The sequence below is a fragment of the Peromyscus leucopus genome, chromosome 4 (assembly GCF_004664715.2).
Source record: "Peromyscus leucopus breed LL Stock chromosome 4, UCI_PerLeu_2.1, whole genome shotgun sequence".
Classification (NCBI taxonomy): Eukaryota; Metazoa; Chordata; class Mammalia; order Rodentia; family Cricetidae; genus Peromyscus; species Peromyscus leucopus.
Window position 1 is genome coordinate 127,635,816 of NC_051066.1, and position 20,717 is coordinate 127,656,532.

Consider the following 20,717-nt stretch of genomic DNA (forward strand, 5'->3'; position numbering starts at 1 on the left):
TAACATGGCACAATCTCAACCTGGCATCTACCCCTAGCTGCCACTCTGTGTTCTGCCACGGAGTTTTGGGGGGTTGGGGGGGACAGGAGGCTTCTCCCAGCCCCTGCCCTCACACTGCAGCCCTCTGTCTCCCTACAGCTGGAGCAGTCCATCCGGAGGAATTTGAGGTCAAACCTGGCACAGGCCCAGCAGCACACAGCCCAGAACGAGACAACCACCATGCTGGCACTGGGCACCAACCTCGTGAACCAGACCACGGCTCAGACCGACAAGCTGACTGCTGTGGAGGCACAGGTAACCGGAGGGCCACCAGGAGGCCAGGCTGTGCCTCAGGCTTCCTTTCTCTGTTCTGGTGTCTATGCCACTGTCCCGGTGAGGGGTGTGTGTGGGGGGGTGCCTCTCTGGGCCTGAAGGCCCCTGGCCTCCTCTCCCTAATGACACAGCCACATAACCAGCCATCTCCCTGAGACTGCCACACTGGGTCTGACCTCTCTGCATGACCTTGATGACAAGACTGTGCTGGGCACTGGGGGAAGGCAACATTGACAAAGCCCTTGCTCCAGGGATTAGGGCACACTGGGAGAACTGGATGATAAAAGACCGTGTGGCCTCAACAGGCCAAGCAGGGAGTGAGGGAGTGGGGAGAAGGAAGGGGCAATTGTTTGCTAAAGCCCCCCTGTGTGCCGGACTCCATGAGAGACCCTGGTCCCAGTTTAGTGCAATAAGCGAGGTATCTGTTGCCCTGGTACCCACCAAGAAGGCAAGCGAGATACACGGCCCCTGTAGATTACTCCATGGCTATGTCAGGGAACCAGCACAGAGCAGAGAGAAAGAGGGGTGTGCTGGGTGCATGGGTAGAATGGGGGGCTGTGAGTCCGGACAGCAAGGTCGGAAAGACACTGGGATGTCGTGCTCCTACAACCTGGGCCAAATTGCTAGGAAGAGCACACCAGACAGGGAGGAGAACAGTGTGTATAAAAGCTCAGAGGTAGAGCCTGCTGGCTACTCCGGGAACATGGAGGAGAGCGATGTCCTGGGAGACAGAGCAGGGAAGTACAGAGGGAAACTGAGTCATGGGCCCAGTGAGGGTGAGCTTTCCACAGAAGGATTCTGAGCAGAGGGGCCACAGCATGAAAGGCTGCCTCTGACTGCTTTGTAGGAAAGGGATGAAGGGCATAAGGCAAGAGCAGGGAGCCCTGGCAGGCCAGTGCAGGACACTGAATGAGAGACAGCAGACAGTGAGTGAGTTGGCTCTCTGGGTTTTTGTTGTTGTTGTTGTTGTAGCTAGAGTTTTCCTGCCTTACCCACAGTCAGGACAAATCTTTGTCACCCGCCAGTCCCACAGCCGCTCAGACCCAACCAAGTAAACACAGAGACTTATATTGCATACAAACTGTATGGCCGTGGCAGGCTTCTTGCTAACTGTTCTTATAGCTTAAATTAATCCATTTCCATAAATCTATACCTTGCCACGTGGCTGGTGGCTTACCGGCGTCTTCACATGCTGCTGGTCATGGCAGTGGCTGGCAGTGTCTCTCTGCCTCAGCCTTCTGATTCCCAGAATTCTCCTCTCTCCTTGTCCCACCTACTTCCTGCCTGGCCACTGGCCAATCAGTGATCTGCCTGCCTCTGCCTCTTGAGTGCTGGGATTAAAGGCGTGCGTGCTTCGGCGCCGCTGCCGCCGCCGCCGCCGCCGCCGCCACCGCCGCCACCACCCGAGTTGGCTCTCTGTTGCTATGACAAACAACACCGTGACTGAAAGCAACCTAGGGAGAGAAAGGTTTATTTAACTTACACTTCCAGATAACAGTCCATCACTGAAGGAAGTCAGGGCAGGAACCATGGAGGAAAGCTGCTTATGGCTGGCTCTCCATTGCTCAGTTTGCTTTCTTATACAACTCAGGACCACCTGCCCAGGAGCAGCTTCATTCATAGCGGGCTGGGCTCTCCCACATCAATCATCAATCAAGAAAATGCCCCACAGACATGTCCATAGGCCGATCCAATAGAAGCACTCTCATACTGGGACTCCCTCCATAACTCTGGGCTGTCAAGTTGACAGCTGAAACTAGCTAGGACAGGCCAACATCCCATACAGCCTTGGAGGGAAAGGAAGTGGTTAGGGGCCATTTGGAAGATGGGGCTGATGGGTTGATTGCATGTGGGGGTCAAGGATATGTCTCTGGAGCCCGAAGAGCCTGAAGATTGGCACCGGTGTGCAAAACCAGTGATGAGGAAGGGCAAATCAGACACCAGATACGCCAGGTAGGGCCCGTGGTAAGCTAGTAGCTATGGAAACTAATAGCTTAGGACTCTGCAATGGGTTGGCAGGCTTCAAGTAGCAGGCCCTTGGGCCTATATAGCGCATGCCCCCACAAACCTCCTGCTTTGTGGGGACAGGCCCTCAACCAGACATCACACATGAAGATCCAAATGCTGGAGAACTCACTGTCCACCAACAAGCTGGAGAGACAGATGCTGATGCAGAGCCACGAGCTGCAGCGGCTGCAGAGTCGCAACAGGTGAGCAGGGCAGGGCTGGAGCTGGGGCGAGAAGCTGGAGCTGGGGCGAGAAGCTGGAGCCGGCCAGTGTCGGCATGGGACCGGGGCCTGGATTTGCACTGGGGTGAAGGACCACTGTGGGATGGACCTAGGACTAGGGACAAGGCTGGGGTGAGGTTACGGCTAGGTGAGGATCAGAACTGGGCTTAGAACCCAAACAAGTGCTGGTGATGCTAGAGCAGGCTAGCCCAGGCAGCACCACGCCTGGGCCCTAGCATTTGGCGTCAACAGAGACTGTGCATTTTCCTTGGATTTTTTTTTTCTGCCCCACTTTGCTTCTTTGTTTGGTACTGGTGATCGAACCCAGTTCCTTGCACATGCTAAGTAAGCTCTCTACCTCTCAATATCCCCCTGCTACACACACACACACACACACACACACACACACACATGCACACACACACACACGCATGCACGCACGCACGCACGCACGCACGCACGCACGCACACACACACTGCCCTTGTTTGGAGTTTTTGTTTTTGTTTCATCAGTTTGTTTCGCTTCAGCCGGGTTTTCACTATGTAACCCAGTTGCTTCAGACTTACTATCCTCCTGCCTCAGCCTCAGGGACTGGCATGAGGCTTGCCCCACCACACCCATCTCTCTTTCTGTTTTAAATTTTCAGTGCTTTATTAAGATACAATTTTCACACCTTACAATCCACAGTGTGAACTTTCCCTGGCTTCCATCACTGTAAGTGCACAAGCCTGACCTGATCCGTCCACATGCCCTTCCTGGACAAAGCAGTTCCCAGCATCTGTCCTCACTGTCAGTCTGGTGCTCTGTACAAGCATGCACTGGAGACACCTGAACTTACACAGACAAAAACAGTCTTTACCCTGGGGCAGAGACAAGGCAGGGAAATCTGACACCCGAGGCCCATAACCTGCTTCTGCAGTTGAATGATGCACACCTTGTTCCGTTCTCCAACTTCCCAGAGTTCCTCAGATGTCAGTGGACATCAAGGTCATGTCCAGCGCTTTACTGATCTACCCAGTGGTACACCAGTACTCTCATCTCCCACAGACAGTAGAAAACTCCTAAAGAAGGAGAGCTGAGTGAAAAGGTTCCTTTTCTTAAATGTGTCTTTGCTTTTTATACCAAGATATGCCTTGTGCTTATTGTGCTAATGGACCCACGTGATATAAAAGCAAGCCGCCGCTCAGCTCAGAAGTGGAACATTCACTCAATATGATCCAGGGCCTGGTTTCCACCCCTAGTGCTAGGTGAACAAATATAGAAACGCCAGCAGTGCAAGCCAGTCACACGTACCTGTTCTATCGGAGCCCAGCCTTGTTCCTCTCCTCACGCCTGTGTGACTCCACAGCCTCTCAGCCTTCCTTGATTTGAGCTACTGAGCACCTCTGAGCCTCCACGGTGTGTACAGTTGTCATACTCAGGGTGTCTGTCTCATTCCTTCCAGACATCCACACTGAGGCTCTTAGAGTCTTTCCACACCCTGTCCGTCTGTCCCCAGCACCTCCATACTGCTGTGCATTCCTTTCTTCTTCCTCTCTTTTTTGTCTCCCACACTTGGGGTTCTACCAGAGGCTCTGCCCTGCCATGTTAGTCCCCACCTCCTCTTCCTCACACCTCACCAGTACCTCCATCCTCCACCTCCATCCTCTCCATGGCTGTAGCGCAATCCTGGGAACCCCAAAACAGAACAGACCCACCAGTCCTGGCCATTGGACATCTCCTATGTCTCCCTTTCTCACATATGAGCAGTATCATGCTCACACTCCCTAGAGACTGGCTCCTTTGAGGGGAGGCACACCAGTCATAGACACAGCTTCTGGGCTTTGCTTGTGACTACTTGCTTGTTGCTGGGTCCCACCCTGTTGACCTCGTTTCTCTACTCACTACTATTCATGTGACTCCACAACCTGCTCCCCCTCTCTCCCTCTCAATCTGAGCTACAGTGGACACAGACTACCAGGCTGTGTGACCCTGTGGCAGAGTCACACACTGAGCATCTCTGAGTCTCTGCACAGTGTGTGTAGCTGTCATACTCAGCCCCAATGGAAGCTGGGGATGGGGTGAGCGCTGGGGGTAGAGAGCCTGGGCTTACCCCTGTGTGCCCCACCTGGCAGGGCACTGGAGAGCAGGCTGCAGGCTTTGGAAGCCCAGCACCAGGCCCAGATGAACAGCCTCCAAGACAAGAGGGAGCAACTGCAGAGCCTCCTGGGCCACCAGACTGGAGCCCTGACTAACCTGAAGCAGAATCTGCAGGCCCTCAGCAGCAATTCCAGCTCCCTGCAGCAGCAGCAGCAACAGCTGGTGGAGTTGGTACAGCGCCTGGTTCGCATTGTAGCCCAGGACCAGCGCCCTGGTGAGCAGGGGGGAGTATGCTTGGGCGGGGGTGGAGAGCCACAGAGGGGAGGGAAGAGACCTTAGTCATGCTCCTGTTTTACTTCTGGCCTCAGTTTCCCCATCTGCTGAACAGAGATGAGATAACAGCCCAGACAACCGCAGCCTACACTGACTAGTCTGTGTCCCAGCTCTTTTTTTTTTTTTTTTTCCTTTGAAACAGGGTCTTATCTGATAGCTCTGGCTTGGAACTTCTTACGTAGACTGGGCTGGCCTCAAAGATCTACCTGCCTCTGCCTTTCAAGTGTCAGATTAAAGCAGCTCCTCTTGCTTGGCTTGCTACATGCCTCCCTGAGCCTCGATTTCCCCATAAAATGAAGGAGTCAGACACAATGAGTCCTAAGAATTTGCTCCCCTTAATGCTCCTGCTCCTATAGAGAGCTATATGGAAGTGGGAAGAAATATGGCCTCCCCAGACTGCCATCGAAAGGAGAGACATGCCTACCTTGCTCCACAGCCCTCTTTGGCATGCCCGGTTCCATCTGCAGTCACTCAGTCAACAAGCATTTATTGAGCACCCACTGTGTGCCAGGCAGGGCTTGGGTGGCAGGAACCCAGCAGCACACAGCTGCCGTGGTCTCTGTCTCCTGAAAACTTTCCCACCGCTTGGCAGGTCTCAGTGGGAAGGAGGAGGAAATGCGTCTTCACTGAGGGCCCACTGTATCCCAGGCACTCTTAACTATCCACCTACAGCTTCCACAGCTCAGAAGGCTAAGGGGCTGAGCTGGGAAGAGGGCACTTCAGCCTAGGGCCAGCAGCGGCACAAGAGGAGCGAAGTGAGGTGGATTTCTTTTAGAAAGCACAGACTAGTACGGAGTGGATACTGGCTTGGCAGGGGAGATGCCAAAGGGCTCCTGCTGTGGGACAATCTGCAACCACTTTGGAGGAGCTGGGCCTTCAGTAAGGTACCCAGCTTTAAGCATGTGAAGGGGTCCCAGCCTGATAGGAAACTGGAGCGGAGGATCCCGCCATGACTTCTCCCTAAGTCCAGCAGGCCACGGAAGCCATGAATAGGAGAGGTAGATGCCTTCTAACCTGAAAGTGACGAGAAGCCATTATGGGGTTGTGTACAGCCCTGGCAGCAAGACAACCAGAATGAGCCCCATGGTTTCTCGCAGACAGGGACAGGGCCTGGGTTGGTGCCTTTCTCTGGGGGCCTACAGCTCTACCGCCTCCCGCTGTGGCTGAATGTCTGTTCCCGGAGCCCAGTGGAGATTGTGTCAAGCACTCATCACTCGCTGTCCAAACACCTGTCCCTGACTGTCACCAGGAAAAGACTTTCGGGAGTTCCTTTTCGCCCTCTGGACAGATAGAGAACCCATGGGAGATGGTGAAGGGGAGCTGAGCAAAGGATGAGTCAGGGCATGCTGAAGCCTGGTGGGAAGCCGGCATCCTATATCTGCAGAGCTTTCTCCCAGCCAGTGGTACCTGGGGAGAAGAGGGGGGGGGAAGCCCAGCTATCTCAGGGAATCAGAGTCACACCGTGAAGACAGGGACACATCCTTGCCCGTGTGAAAGCAGCATTCATCAGCAATCTATTTGCCCATCTCCCTGTACTCAGCTGTGACACCCAAGCCCAGGGAAGGATAGAGAGGGGAAGTGTAGCTAGAGTTTTCCTGCCTTGCCCACAGTCAGGACAAATCTTTGTCACCCGCCAGTCCCACAGCTGCTCAGAACCAACCAAGCAAACACAGAGATTTATATTGCTTATAAACTGTATGACCATGGCAGGCTTCTTGCTAACTGTTCTTATGGCTTAAATTAATCCATTTCCATAAATCTATACTTTGCCACGTGGCTCGTGGCTTACCAGCATCTTCACATGCAGCTTGTCCTGGCAACAGCTGGCAGTGACTCCTTCTGCCTTCCTGTTCTTTCTCTTCTCCTCTCTGTTAGTCTCGCCTTTACTTCCTGCCTAGCCACGGGCCAATCAGTGTTTTATTTATTGACCAATCAGAGCAAAACATTTGCCATACAGAACATCCCACAGCAGGGAAGGACCAGCCAGTGGAGAGAGCAGGGTTCAAGCCTGGCTGCTTCCCTCACCTCTTTAGTCATGTGACCGCTCACCTGCATGGTAGGACAGAAGCCTCCAGCCCTTCTGTGCAGGGAACACAATGAAGGCCACACAATGACAGGGGCTCTGTGTGGTGCCCAGGGCCAGGAGGGAGTGTAACTGGACAGGGTTAGCACCCGGGCACACATTCCATCGGACTGTTTCATGGCTGCATCAGTCCTGTTTTATTTTTATGCTGTCCCCTGAATCATTTTTTTCCTGACCCCAAGATGCTCGCAACAGACCCTGGCTCCTAGGAAACCCTCCAACACGACAGTCCCAGGAAAAAGCACTTTTATTGGGCTGTTATTGTTGCTCCTGTTCACTGAGGACATAGGCTGTGGACAGAGCCTCGGAGAGAGTAGCTAGAAACGGGAGGCCAGCTCCCAGCCCTGCCCTGATTTGATAGGTACAGCATGGCCTGTCCCTGCTTGTGTCTAAACCATTACCTCCCCTGTATTTGTCTGCCCCCCCCATCCCTATGGGCTGTGGGGATCTAGGGGCTGCTGACATGTTGGTACTGGAGACCCCTGCTCAGAAAACATTCTAGACATTTCATTTGTGGTATGAAACAGCCTCCTTCAAATGTGTCTTTCAACGACAGTATCTGGGAGCCACCATCCAGGTACAAGGCCCAAACAGGTAGTCCCGCCTCTGGTAGCATCCTGTCTTTTTATTTGTATTGATAACCATCCCTCCGCAACTTCAGCTCCATCCTTAGGTCCCTGCCTCTCAGAGAGATTGGGTTCTAGTTGAATCTCATCCCAAGCCTAAGTGAGATAGACAGATGACTTTTAACTCCCTGTGTATCCAGAGGGTCATGGTAGATTTCAGTCATTAAATTAACAGGTCTCAAGAACACATTGCTTAGGGAATATACATGGGCCCTTGAAGGCCAGTCATCAACTTCCAGAAAGAGCAGGATGAGTGGTCTCTAACCAGGGCTGAAGGAGATCCAGCCTGTCGGTGAGCCATAGGAAAGCCCAGCTCCTTCCCAAATGCACTCCAGGAAGGGGAGGCTGGGAGCCCTTAAGTCAGTCCTCATCCTGTGCTTCAGTTTCCTGCCCTGGGGCATGGGAAGTGCCTCGGTGAGAGGCAGGTGTCACCTGCCCTCTCCATGTGCTGGAACTTGGCAGCTTGGGCATCCCCTGCTCCAGCCCGATCCACTCGGGCAAAGCACTCTGCTGGAGCCCTGAGTCAGGTCTCTCTGGCTGGCATTTGAAGCTGCTGAGTCTGCAGAAGGCCAGGCTTCCTGCTGTTCTTCCTCTCCTCACCCTGTCTGTGCCAGTGCCTCTAATCTCAGGGTGGACACCGATGAGCCTCCCTTCACCGCATCCCCTGCAGAGAGCTGTTCCTACCCGGGGATATTGATAGCATGCTACTCCCTCTGCACAGATACCCACCCCCCACCTCGCCTGGATGGTCACAGCTCACCCTCCCCTCCTGGAAGAGACCTTCTTCATCTTCCTGTCCCCATCCCTCCCCAGTCAGAATGTGCACAGAGCAGGCAGGTGTGCCAGCCTGGTCTGCTCGCTCTCTCTCTCTCTCTCTCTCTCTCTCTCCACTCACTTCCAGCTGATGTTTTCTCCTCTCTCCCTCTTTCAGTTTCTCCCTCTCTTCCTCCTCCCCTTCTTTCTCTCCTTCCTTCCTTCCTTTATTTTGGAACAAGATCTTATGATCCAGGCAGGTCTCAAATTCAGACGCTCCCACCTCTGCTACCCAGTGCTGGCCTCCCGGTGGGCACTGCCATGCCTGTGTTACAGCTGACATTTGCTTTGTCCTGCTGCAGTCTCCTTAAAGATACCTAAGCAGCTGCTCCAAGACTGTGCAGAGATCAAGCGCTCCGGAGCCAACACCAGCGGCGTCTACACCATCCGTGTGGCCAACATGACAAGGCCTCTCAAGGTTAGGCGCTCCTGGACAGGGTCTTTGACAAGGTGCTGAGCTGAGAGCTTCTCTGACAGACCCTCTCACCGCATGACATCAATACTAGGTTTTACCCCCATCTGAGAGCCCAGAGAAGGCAGGAGCCCTGTTTCTGGAAACTCACACCAGGCAGGTTTCTGAGGAAGGGATGAAGCAGAAGTTCACAAAGCTGGCACCTAGACATATACCGGTCACCAACTTCTCCAGAACCAGGTTTCTAAGCCAAGTCTCAGGAAACTGTTCTTTGTTGGTAAAGATGGCCGGCCACTCATGTCACGGATGGCCCTGGGCACTCCTGTTTGTCTTTGCCCAAGCAGGTTATTCTGTTCGCACAGTCCAGGAGAAGCAGGAGTTGTGTCTGTGAAGCTGGTGATGGGCTAATGGTAGGGGGAGGGGTGCCATCCAGTGAGAGGTTCCAAGGGTGCCCTGAGCTTGACAGTCATCTGTCTGTCTGTCCATCTGCCTCTCCCCTGCGATAGGGGGTCAGGGGAAGTACAGATGCCAGGAGCGAGGTTTGGGGCAGGCCAGAGAGAATAGAAGCGATCCTTAGGGAAAGTTCCAGTCTGACTTTTCTGCATGTGTTGGGGGCAGTAGCCTTGTTTGACCCCAGATTGACTTTTGTGTTTCTACATAAGCTGCCACACTCCCCTTTCCACACAAAGAGATCAAGCCAAGGACCTTGCCCTGGCCAGTCTAGCCAGTTCTTCAGAACACGCTTGCTTTCCTGGTATTTACAGGCATCTGGATAAGGCGAGTGTCTCTGGCTTTCCCTTTACAATACTGATAAGGCTTCCTTTCCAATGGGCTTTTACCCTCTGGGTGTGAGCACTTCGAAAGTAAATGTGTCCTGGGAAGTTGAGTAAGTTCAGCTGCGGTGGAATGTGGGCAGATGTGAATGGCTGGAATTTGGAGCCACTGGTGGAGAGACAGGAGGTGGCCTGGGAGGCAAGAGTTCTGAACACAGATCTCTGTGTCTTTGGTCTCTCTTAGCTGCACACCACTTTGGGCTTCCCTGAACCCTTTGCATTCACCACAACAGCTGCCTTCCCTTCCCTCCCTCTGTGGGCCTGCTGAGCCCTACTCCTCTCTCTCTCTCTCTCTCTCTCTCTCTCTCTCTCTCTCTCTGAAAATTCCATCCACCTCTACTTAGAAGTACATCATCACTTGATACCCTCTTCCAAAGCCACTTCCTCCAGGAAGCTTTCCAGGAGTCTCCAGTGACTACCTCCTTGTAGCTACCCAAGCAGTCATACTCCCAGTAGTCAGTTTACCCTATCAAAGCCTCCCCCAAAGCCAACCAGCCCTGTGATTTATCTATCTCCTATTATATAATAACGCATTTAGTGCAGGGCCAGGCAACATACCCATGTTCATTGTCTGACGAACATGTACTGAACCATTTGGAAGAATGTGTGAGCAAATCCAGGCTGGAAGATTAAGCTGAGCTAGGCTGCAAGCCCTCTGAAAGAAAGGACCTTTCATCTGTTCACACATACAACCCCTGCCTTGAACAGAGGTTAGTGCGTAGGTGCTCAGAAGACATTAATCCAGTCTGCCCATAGGAATAGCGAGTCCTGTGTCTACACTGCATCCAATTCCCTCTGCTTGCTATGGTTTGACCTCATGAGGTCATGAGCCAAGTACTTGGTTTTTGGCTAGTGGTGCTATTCTGGAAGGTTCTGAAAAGTATAGACAATAGAGCCTTCTTAGAAAAAAGTGGGTCAGTAGAAACAGTCCTTCTTCACTCTCTGCTTCCTATCTACCATTAGTCAAAGCAGCACACACATACACACACACGCACACACAGGCACGCATGCACACACAGGCACGCACGCACGCACGCACGCACGCTCTCACCACCATGTTTTGTCCCAAGAAAGAATGCCGAGCAATTGTGTCCCAAAAAAACTCTTAAGCCATGAGCAAAATAAGTCCTTCCTCCTTCAAGTTGTTCCTGTCAGGTGTCTAACGTGAACTTTGACCCTGGCTGCACCCCTGAAGTACTAACAAATCAGAAGCACCTCGTGTGTGTGTGTGTGTGTGTGTGTGTGTGTGTGTGTGTGTGTTTGTGTGTGTGTGTGCCTCTATTCGGAATGTTTTCCATGTTGTATATCATTTGCAGAGGAAAACTGGGGCATAAAGAGTTCACAGTATTAACAGCCCCACTTCACAAACGAGGAGGAGGTTCTTAGAGGGTGCCCTTCTTCTGCCTCTCACCTGCCTCCTTGAAAGATAATGGAAGTGAGTGGGGAGTCTGAGTCTGGATTTTCCTGATGCTCTTGACCTCAGGCTCACTGTTGCTGGAGAAGGGCAGAGTTCAGTCAAGTTACATTTAGACTGGCTTATGGCACTTCGAGAGCTTCCAGCTGTGCTGTGTGTCCCCCTACCAGGTGTTCTGTGACATGGAGACTGATGGAGGTGGTTGGACTCTCATCCAACGCAGGCAGGACGGAAGCATGAGTTTCCAGAGGACTTGGGAGGAATACAAAGAGGTAATGTGCTGTTCTGGGGGCTCCCAGCCCAGAGCCTGTGAAGGGGGTGCTGTGGGTAGGGACTGGTTTGCCCTTACCTCTCCCCAGGGCAAAAGCCCAGCTCATCTAAAGCCAGGCTCATTTGCTTTTCCAGACCCCGACCTCAAATTGAGCCCTCTTTTGACATTTCTCACATGTATCCTAAGAATGAAATTTTATTTTTGTTTTAATATTTGCAAAAGTAACACATGCATATTGGTAATGCTTTTTAACAACTCCCAGGAGGGACTTGGGAGGTAGCGCAGTAGTGAAATGCTTCCTGGGTGAACACAGGGACCTAAGTTTGATCCCCAGAGCCTATATAAGAAAGCTGGGAAGGGTGGCACAAACCTGTGATTCCAGATCTGGAGACAGACAGACAGATCCCTGGATCTCAAAGACTAACCAGCCTAGTGAATCAGTGAGCTCCAGGCCAGTGAGAGATCCTATCTCAAAAACAAGGAGGACAACTCCTGAGGAGTGACCCCTGGGATTGACCTCTGCACTACACACACACACACACACACACACACACACACACACACACACATGTGCGCATATGCATACACAGCACATGCTCCATGCACACACACATACATGAAAGAATAATGCAAAGAATGAAATGGGAAAAGATAACTCCCCGTCTTCTCTGACTATATGACTTTAATGAACTTTTCTTCTCCTCCTCCTTCTCCTCCTCCTCCTCTCCCTCCTCTTCCTCTTCCTCATTCTCCTCCTCTTTCCCTTTTCTTTTTTCTTTTTTTTACATAGAATCTCTCTCTATATAGTACTGGCTGTCCTGGAATTCACTATGTAGACCAGGCTGGCCTAAAACACACCTGCCTCTGCTTCCTGAGTACTAGAATTCAAGGCTCTATGAAGTTCCTCTTCTTTGTACACATCTGTAACACATCTACAAGACAAATTTCTCTTCTTCCTCCTCATCTTCTGGATTTCCTGTATTTCAAGTTGACCTCAAAGTCTCCTTGTAGTTGAAGATGACCTTCAACTTCTGATCCTCCTGTCTCCACCTTCACAATGCTAGGATTATAGGGGTAATTCTCCAAGGTGGGGCTGCTGCCTCTAGGAACACGTGTATTGTATAGGATGGCAGTGAGTGCTTAGCTGCCTTCCAATTTTACGTTTTCAGTTAAATTTTGAACATGGGATTTTTGGCAAGCTGACTTAAAAGCCCTTAAAGTTTTCAAAAGTAAAAGAAATAGAAAAAGATTTCACAAGCAATCGGTGTCCACCAGCCATCTTCCAGATAAAGACTTAAAGCGTTAAGCAGCCAGCAGATCAAGTCAACAGCAGACTCTGTGTGCCCCTGTCCTTGGTCCTGAGAAATTTCTCTGCCAAGGTCATCAGTTTCTTGCTACCCTGGAGCTTGGGTCACAAAGACACTCTGAGGACTTATGGCCTTGCATTTCTCTCTTGCTGAAACTATTGGGCCTCTCTCCTGCTTCTGGGAAAATGTGCTCCTGCCACTCCTGCCCGGCAGCTGGCTCAGCCGCTCAGCCGCTCAGCCGCTTCCTTCCCGCTGAGGCTTAACTTGCAAGCAGCTGAGTCCACAACTATAAAGCAGAAAGCGCTGTGAATCCCCCCACAGGCTCACCCATGTGACTGCCGTTCACACCTAAATACCCAACTTCCTGGAAAGCCCCCTGCGCCCCCTCTCCCTAGGTGCGTCCCCAAAGGTAGTGGCTGTTTCTTTCTTATGTTTATTTTATTGTCTGTGGGTGTGAGCTTACTTGTGCCGTATACACACACGTATGGATTTGTGCTTCCAGTCATGCTTCCAGTGGAGGGTGTCAGGTGTCCTGCTCTGTGACGCCCTTTCTTACTCCCTTGAGTCAGGGTCTCTTACTAGCCTGAAGCTAGGCTGGTGGCCAGCAAGCCTCTGTGGTCCTCTTGTCTCTGCTTTGTGCATGGGTGTTAGGGATTCCACCTCAAGCCTTCACCTCAAGCCTTCACGCCTGCCCAGCAATTGCTCTGCCCCGCTGAGCCATCCCCCTGCTGTTCCAATCTCCATCACCACAAATGAGTTCTGAGTGTTTCTGACTTGGGAGGAATGCGATTTCAGTTATTTTTAGCAGGTTTGAATTTTACAAACACTTTATCTTTGGTCCCTGGGAGGGAGCCCCTGCCCCAGGCCTGTGCACACTGTTCTTACGAACTTGCTCATTAGGCACTGACCTTGGATAAGTGGCCATGGAGCCTGGGCTGGCCCAGCTCCTCAGCCACAGACACCCCCACCTCCCCATCCCTCTTCAGCCTTCCCTCTCCTCCCCTACAGGGTTTTGGTAATGTGGCTAGAGAACATTGGCTGGGCAACGAGGCTGTGCACCACCTCACCAGCAGGACGGCCTGTGTGCTGCGTGTGGAGCTGCAGGACTGGGAAGGCCGCCAGACCTCCATCCAGTATGAGCACTTCCAGCTGGGCAATGAGAGGCAGCGGTACAGGTGGGCTTGGGGCCCAGGCTTGTGGGTGGTTTGGGGTCCCAAGGCAAGTGGCTGCAGAGTCTTCACCCAGGGTCATTCCCTGGGCGTCTCCTACTTCCACCATCTGGCCCCCATTTGGGTGCACGTCACGGGACCTGGAGGTGGCTGCTTAGCACTCAGCACATCTCGGCCACTGGGTGGGGTGAAGAGACTGTCACTGACGCCACCGTGCCTAGAGCAAGAAGGGATCTTCCAAGGTTAGTCACCCCATTTACAGACAGCAGGAGTCGGGGCTGACTTCCCAGTTTGTCCTGGGCCCTGTGGGAAGGTGCGGAAGCCCCCACGCAGGGAGAAAGGAGAGCCCTCCCCAACACTGCCATTTGCAGTGCTGAACAAAACTGGGGCACAGCGAGGTCAGCGTCCTCTGTGCTCTTCAGCAGTGTTGGGAGTGAGGCTATGGTCAAGCCATCAAGGTTGCCGCCCCTTCCTCTGCCGGGTTTATGGTGTGTGGTAAGGAAAAGAAGCATTTCCCAGGTACCTGCGATGTTCTGGATACAGTGTAATTCTCTTCTCAGTCTTATGAGACAGACATTATATATACTGATACATGTTTATTATATGATAAGGAAACGAGCCTTTTGTCTAAAATGACGAGTTAGGTGGATCCTGGATTTGAACTTAGTTCTCCCCCTGTTATCAAACCCACTGTGTCTCCACTCTCTGATGTCACCCCTCTGAGACACCACTGATCTTCAAATCAAGCCGGTGTCTTGGCTCTCTTTGAATCAGGCCAGAATGAGCTCACGGACACACCCATGGGGCTGCAAAGATGCCCCCTGACATCTGTCCCCTCTACAACTGCAGACAACTTCCAGAAAGCTGAGGAAGCTCTTTCACACACACACCCCCCCCAGGGAATTTCCAAATGACTCTCTCCCTATAAATTTATACCTAGGGACTCCCCTGGCATCCCTCTCCATACCTCTCTTTTCTTATGACATGTCCCAGCTTCCTCCAGTGGAGTGGACCTTCCGCCCACCCTGATGCTTGAGGTGCAGGAGACAGAGCTGGAGGGGCATCCCTAGAGCTGTGCAGGGCTGAACCGGGGTGCTCCAGATCCTCTGAGCTGATCAGGGGGAACTTGACACACCCTGATGGTGCCTACTGATGCCAATGACCCTTAAAGGAAAGGCCATGTCCCACCTGCACCCCTTTCTGAGTGACCCTGAGCAAATCCCTCTACCCTTTCATTTGCTGAGTGGATGCCCTGATCCTCCTAACCTATATGGTAAGGCACCTAGCATTTGGTGAGTGTTGGGTAAATGTTGGAGATCTTTAAATGCTAGATTCAAAGGCCGAACTACACCACCCAACATCTGTCTAACCGTCTACGAGGTTTGTGTTCCACCACACCAAGTTGTGCTCAGGTCTCTGCCTTCCCTAAGCTCTTGCATGCAGAGTGGTCTTTCATACACCTCTAGCTTTGTCTCTGAACCATGGAGAGCTCCCTGCTACCCGCTCTGTCCTGCCTCAAAGAGCAGCATGTACTTAATAGGCTGCAGAGCCCTAATGACAGGATATTGAAACTTGCCCTATGTCAGGAGTGCGCTGGTCACTTGGGAAAGACTCTGGCCTGGACCTACCTCCTCAAAGCTGCTCATATCCCAGTGTGGTAATAGTGTGGTACGGGATAGACATGTTCACAGGCAACCCACTTCCTCCAGAGAGGTAGTAGCTGCCAGGGTCAATACCCAGGGGCTGTATCAGGACAATCAAAGAGGTCTCCTGGGAGGGGCGAGGCTTCTGTTTTGGAGGGGAATCCCAGAAAGTTAAGTGTCCTCAAAAATGGCAGAAAGGGATGGAAAGATAGATCAGTCAATAAAGTTCATGCCTTTCCAGCATAATGATCCAAGTTCAATCCCAGAACCCAAAATTTTAAAACCAGGCGTGGAGGCACATGCTTATACCCCGAGTGCTGGAGAAATGGAATCAGGAGGCTCACTGGAGCTCACTGGGCCAATGAAATAAATACCATGTCTCCAAAAGTTTTTAAAAATGCCTGAGGAAGAACACCCGAGATTGTCCTCTGGCCTCTGTATGCACACAAACATATATGTACACTCGTATACACATACACACACACACACACACACACACACCATCTACACATGCACACACATACATCCAACTGGATTATACATCTAAACCTGAATAAGATGTTCCCTAGGGCTTCTGGGGCCATAAAGTGTCCACTTATAAAGGAAAAGCCAGAAATACTGGCTTGGAGGAGGGCATTGGTGTCATGGAAACCATTGAAAGGCCTGGAAACTGCCAAAGGAGGAGCAGGGGGAGGGGGGATATGGATGACAGCTTATACTGGGTCCCAACTCCAAGTCAGCAGCTAAGGCAGGAGGACCCACAGAAAAGCCCAGAGGAGGGGATGAAAGGGCTAGCAGTGACAGGCAGGAGGCGCCCTTGTTTGTCAGATGCAGTGACAGGAACCCTCTGAACATGGTGGGATACACTTCATGCTCTCACTTGGGAATTCACAAGAGATTCAAGTATCTGGGTTTCTTCAGGCATACATGATCAAAGTGAGGTTTCCTGGACCCTGAGGCCCCCAGAGAATCACTGACTCCCGTTCTGGGTCCCAGAAAGAAGAGGGACATGACTGAGTTTAATGGCCAGAGGAAGAAGCCAGAGCCTGTAAGTGGGTGGGCAGCCTGTGAGTCCCCACCCTGGAGACCCTAGATGGTCTCACCTCTATGCAACACGGGTCATCAGGACTAGAGCTGCACATGTAAGGGCACACTTGGGCCTTTGTGGCTGGTCATGAATGCCCTGCCTTGCCACAGACAGATAGAGCTTCTGGGTAAGAGGCATGGACTGAGTCAGCCATATAGAGGCCCTATGCTTCCTTGGGCCCGCAGGGCTGGCTGTGAGGTCCTACCCTGGCTGTCCCGGCCATCTGCTTCCCTCTACAATGGAAGCATCTTAGTGGCTTCCAAGTCAATCCCTGCCTCAGCTGCTCAGGCAAGATTTTTCAGCCAGGCTCACCTGTCCCAAGGACTGAATCCCCAGTCCCAAATGTGTAGGGCTTCTGGGGCCATAAAGTGTCCACTTATAAAGGAAAAGTCAGAAAGACTGGCTTGACCCCCACCCAAGCCCTCAGCATACTTCACCTGCTGATGTCACTAAATCACAAGGTGAACAAAGTCACAGTAAGTCTCTTGGCACCATTTGAATAAGTGAAGACACGAAGCCTCAGAGCCAGGCAGTGACCAACCGGCCATGCTGGGGTTTGAATGCAGGCACTCAGCCCTACCCCCATTCCACAGCCGTTATCACCCTGTAGGCTTGGACATAGTCACCAGGGATACAGAGTCCGGCAAGGAATTAGAAGCCCTCTGTTCCCTAGCTGGGGGTTTTCTGAGTGTTGATCCATGGGGGCTGGTGTGTCCAGAGAAGGCTTTCAGGCAGAGGTGTGGAAGAGAGTGGCTGCAGTGCACTGAAGTTACAGGGCCGAAGCTGGCAGGCAAAGGATGCAAGCCTGCCCATACCAAGCCACTCCAGACTGGACCAGAGCTCTGACAGTTACTGACTCTGAGGACTGAGCAGCTTCCTTTGGCTCTCGCATCCCCACATCCTCATGTAGAAAAAGGTATTGTGAGGTGTAAATGGAAACGAGTTAGCCCTCTCAAGACATTGTAACAATGCCTAGCCCTGAGCCGAGATGCTCAAAAGACTGCTGGCTGCTGTCCTTATTCTGTGTCTCCCACTCAGAGCTCTCTAGGACCCAAATTCAGCAAATGAGAAAGAGCCAACAGCAGTGAGTGCTGTGACCCCAGGGAAGTGAGGAGGGTCACCAGGAGGGACAATGGATGGCCTGGGCATCAGAGCAGGCTGTTTCCCCTGCAAAAACATCAGGAAGGAAACGTTGCCAGAACAAAGCCCTTTGGGGAGCACCAACCTGACTCTGCACCCCTTTCTTACCCTAACCCCTCTCCTGGGCTTCCAGCCTCTCTGTGAACGCAAGCAGCAGCTCAACGGGGCTCAAGAACAGCCTGGCTCCACGCGGCACCAAGTTCAGCACCAGCGACATGGACAATGATAACTGCATGTGCAAATGTGCTCAAATGATGTCTGGAGGTGGGTGAGTCCAGATGTCTGGAGGTGGGTGTGCTTAGATGACGTCTGGAGGTGGAGGAGGATATGTCCAGATGATGTCTGGAGGTGGGTGTGTTCAGATGATGTCTGGAGGTGGGTGTGTCCAGATGATGTCTGGAGGTGGGTGTGTCCAGATGATGTCTGGAGGTGGGTATGTCCAGATGATGTCTGGAGGTGGGTGTGCTTAGATGACATCTGGAGGTGGAGGAGGATATGTCCAGATGACATCTGGAGGTGGGTGTGTCCAGATGATGTCTAGAAGTGGGTGTGTCCAAATGATGTCTAGAAGTGGGTGTGTCCAAATGATGTCTGGAGGCGGATGTTCCTGGTGACGCTCCAGACAAACCTCCCTCTTCCAGGTCACTGGAGTCCCCATGGGGTTGTACCTCCTATAAAGACACCCCTAGATTTCCTTAGAGACCAGCTGGGAGACACCAAGAGTAGCTCCAGGAAAGCATGAGTCCATCAATTGTCTGAGGATTCCCCTACTCCCCAGGCCAGGTGGAAACAGCATGGGGGAGAGCAGAGGCAGGAAAGGCAGGTCCATTCCACACCTCTGTGTCAGGCAGTGCTCTGGCAGGAGCAAAGGCCAGGGGAAGGAGATGGGATAGGAGAAACGTAGATGGAAGAGACTCAAGTCATAGAGAACAGGGCCAGAGGAGGCCAACAGTGACACAAAGTGGCAGAGGCAGAGAGGTGCAGATGACGGCAGACAGAGCAAGGAGAGGAATAAAACCCAACAGATGGGCAGGGGGTGTGCAAAGCACACTGGAGACGGAGCCCCACGGAAAGACAGTTCAACAAGGACAGAAACCACACAAGGAAGACGACACAGACAGAGGACACACAGAGACCTCTAGAGGGAACAACGGGAAGACATGACAGAGCATGGTAGGAGGTTGTCAAGGACAAAACAGGGAGATAGGGGTGTCAGAGAGACAGCAGGAAGTCACAGAGGGGCCTGAGCTGTGACCAGAGCCTCTGCTGCCCTCCAAAGCTCTGGCTTCACCTCTGCCCATACCCAGCCCACTGCCCTCAGCAAGCTGGCACCCCAAGACGACAGTCCACCAGCCCTACCCTCCTAGAATCCAGGCCACCACATCCCACCTCCCCCAAACTCTGTCCTTCTTCCACTAGGGTGGTGGTTTGACGCCTGTGGCCTCTCCAACCTCAACGGCATCTACTATCCAGTCCATCAACACTTGCACAAGATCAATGGCATCCGCTGGCACTATTTCCGGGGCCCCAGCTACTCGCTGCATGGCACACGCATGATGCTGCGGCCCATGGGTGCCTGACACACAGCCCTACAGAGACTGATACCGTAGGAGGATTCTCAACCCAGACGGCTCTGCGCAAGCTGGGCCCCGCCCAGAAATCAGTGCCCAGGGCTCATCCTTGACATTCTAGGACACCAGAGACAGCTTACCTTGCCCCCAAATTACAAAGAGTCACCTGCCTCCCTGTGTCCGTCCATTGTGAAATGCTGGGTGCTCGAGGCACGGCCTCTGTGGTACCTACACTCTTCCTCCTCCTGCCGACTGCAGGGACGCCTTGCCGTGACCTGAGGCAGACTGAACTTGATACCTCAGAAGGTGGGGTTGCAGCAGGTGGGAGAAGCTTGCAGGCTGGGGGTGCCCTCCTCCAGGGGAGGTTGAGAGTCTATTCTCCTTCTCCAATTCCAAGTCTCCCCAGCCTTGAGATGACAGCAGACTCTCTTTCCAAGGCTCGGACACTGTTCCCACTCCCCTGCCCATGACCCCAGGGCTAGTCATTATTTCCCAGTGCTCTGGGGATCCTGGACTTCAATGGCTGACAATCAGGTCTCTCAGAAGCTTCTAGAAGTAAGAGAGGGATTTTTTTTTTACTCCAGTGTGCCCTAGAGTGTGTTCTACAGGTAATAACAAAGGCTCTTCTCTAAAGTATGTAGGATTAAGTGAGAGAGAAACAGAGGGTCAAATAAAAAGAATAGGCTTTCTCCACTGCAGGACTTGTCAGAGCCTTTCATGTGTCCCCAAGCCTTGAGGTCACCCATGAAGGGGCTGGGGGAAGCAGCTTTCTCCAAATGTGCTTATTTGAAAATGAGGACTGGGAAGATGGTTCCATTGGTAAAAATTCTTGCTATGCAAATATGAGGATCAAAGTTCAGATTCCCGGCACCCATAGAAGGCTGGATGTGGCCATTAGGACCTGTAATCAGCGCTGGGGAGGCAGAGACTGGTGGGTCTCCGGAGCTTGCTGACCAGCCAACCTGGCTGAGTCAATGAGAGAGAAAAATAAGGTGGAGAAGTAGCTGGGGAAAATCTGAGCTGACCTCTGGCTTCCACATGTACGTATATGACACAGGAAACACACACACACACACACACACACACACACACACACACACACACACACTCACCGCATTTTTTTAATGAAGCTATATTTGTCCCATCTCAGGGCCATGGATTCCCTTGGAAAAGCTGGTCCTCTCCTGTCATGAGGAGGATCCCTAGGGATGTGTCCCCCACCTCCAGCTCTACCCCACCTTTACTGGCTACAAGGATCATAGGGCAACCTCAGACAGCCTCAAAAACACAACTAGAAGGAACTTTGCATTAAAATAGACACATGCCATTAAAGAAGGTTCTAGAACAGAGATCCTGTCAGTACTAGGAGTTCATCTCCTCCAGGGATCCTTCTGC

The 20,717-nt window shown here is 52.3% G+C and overlaps 1 protein-coding gene across 1 annotated transcript in view; it reads left to right on the forward strand.

The window, feature by feature from the left end:
• Angpt4 (angiopoietin 4) overlaps window positions 1-20,020 on the forward strand; it is a 37,280-nt gene extending 17,260 nt beyond the window's left edge. The window contains exons 2-9 of the mRNA XM_028887453.1: window positions 139-294; window positions 2,401-2,522; window positions 4,656-4,894; window positions 8,778-8,893; window positions 11,305-11,406; window positions 13,721-13,887; window positions 17,885-18,015; window positions 19,171-20,020. Of these exons, the coding sequence (XP_028743286.1) occupies window positions 139-294; window positions 2,401-2,522; window positions 4,656-4,894; window positions 8,778-8,893; window positions 11,305-11,406; window positions 13,721-13,887; window positions 17,885-18,015; window positions 19,171-19,331 (1,194 nt within the window). The 3' untranslated portion in view covers window positions 19,332-20,020. The remainder of the gene's footprint in view (window positions 1-138; window positions 295-2,400; window positions 2,523-4,655; window positions 4,895-8,777; window positions 8,894-11,304; window positions 11,407-13,720; window positions 13,888-17,884; window positions 18,016-19,170) is intronic.
• The last annotated feature ends 697 nt before the right edge of the window (window positions 20,021-20,717 follow it).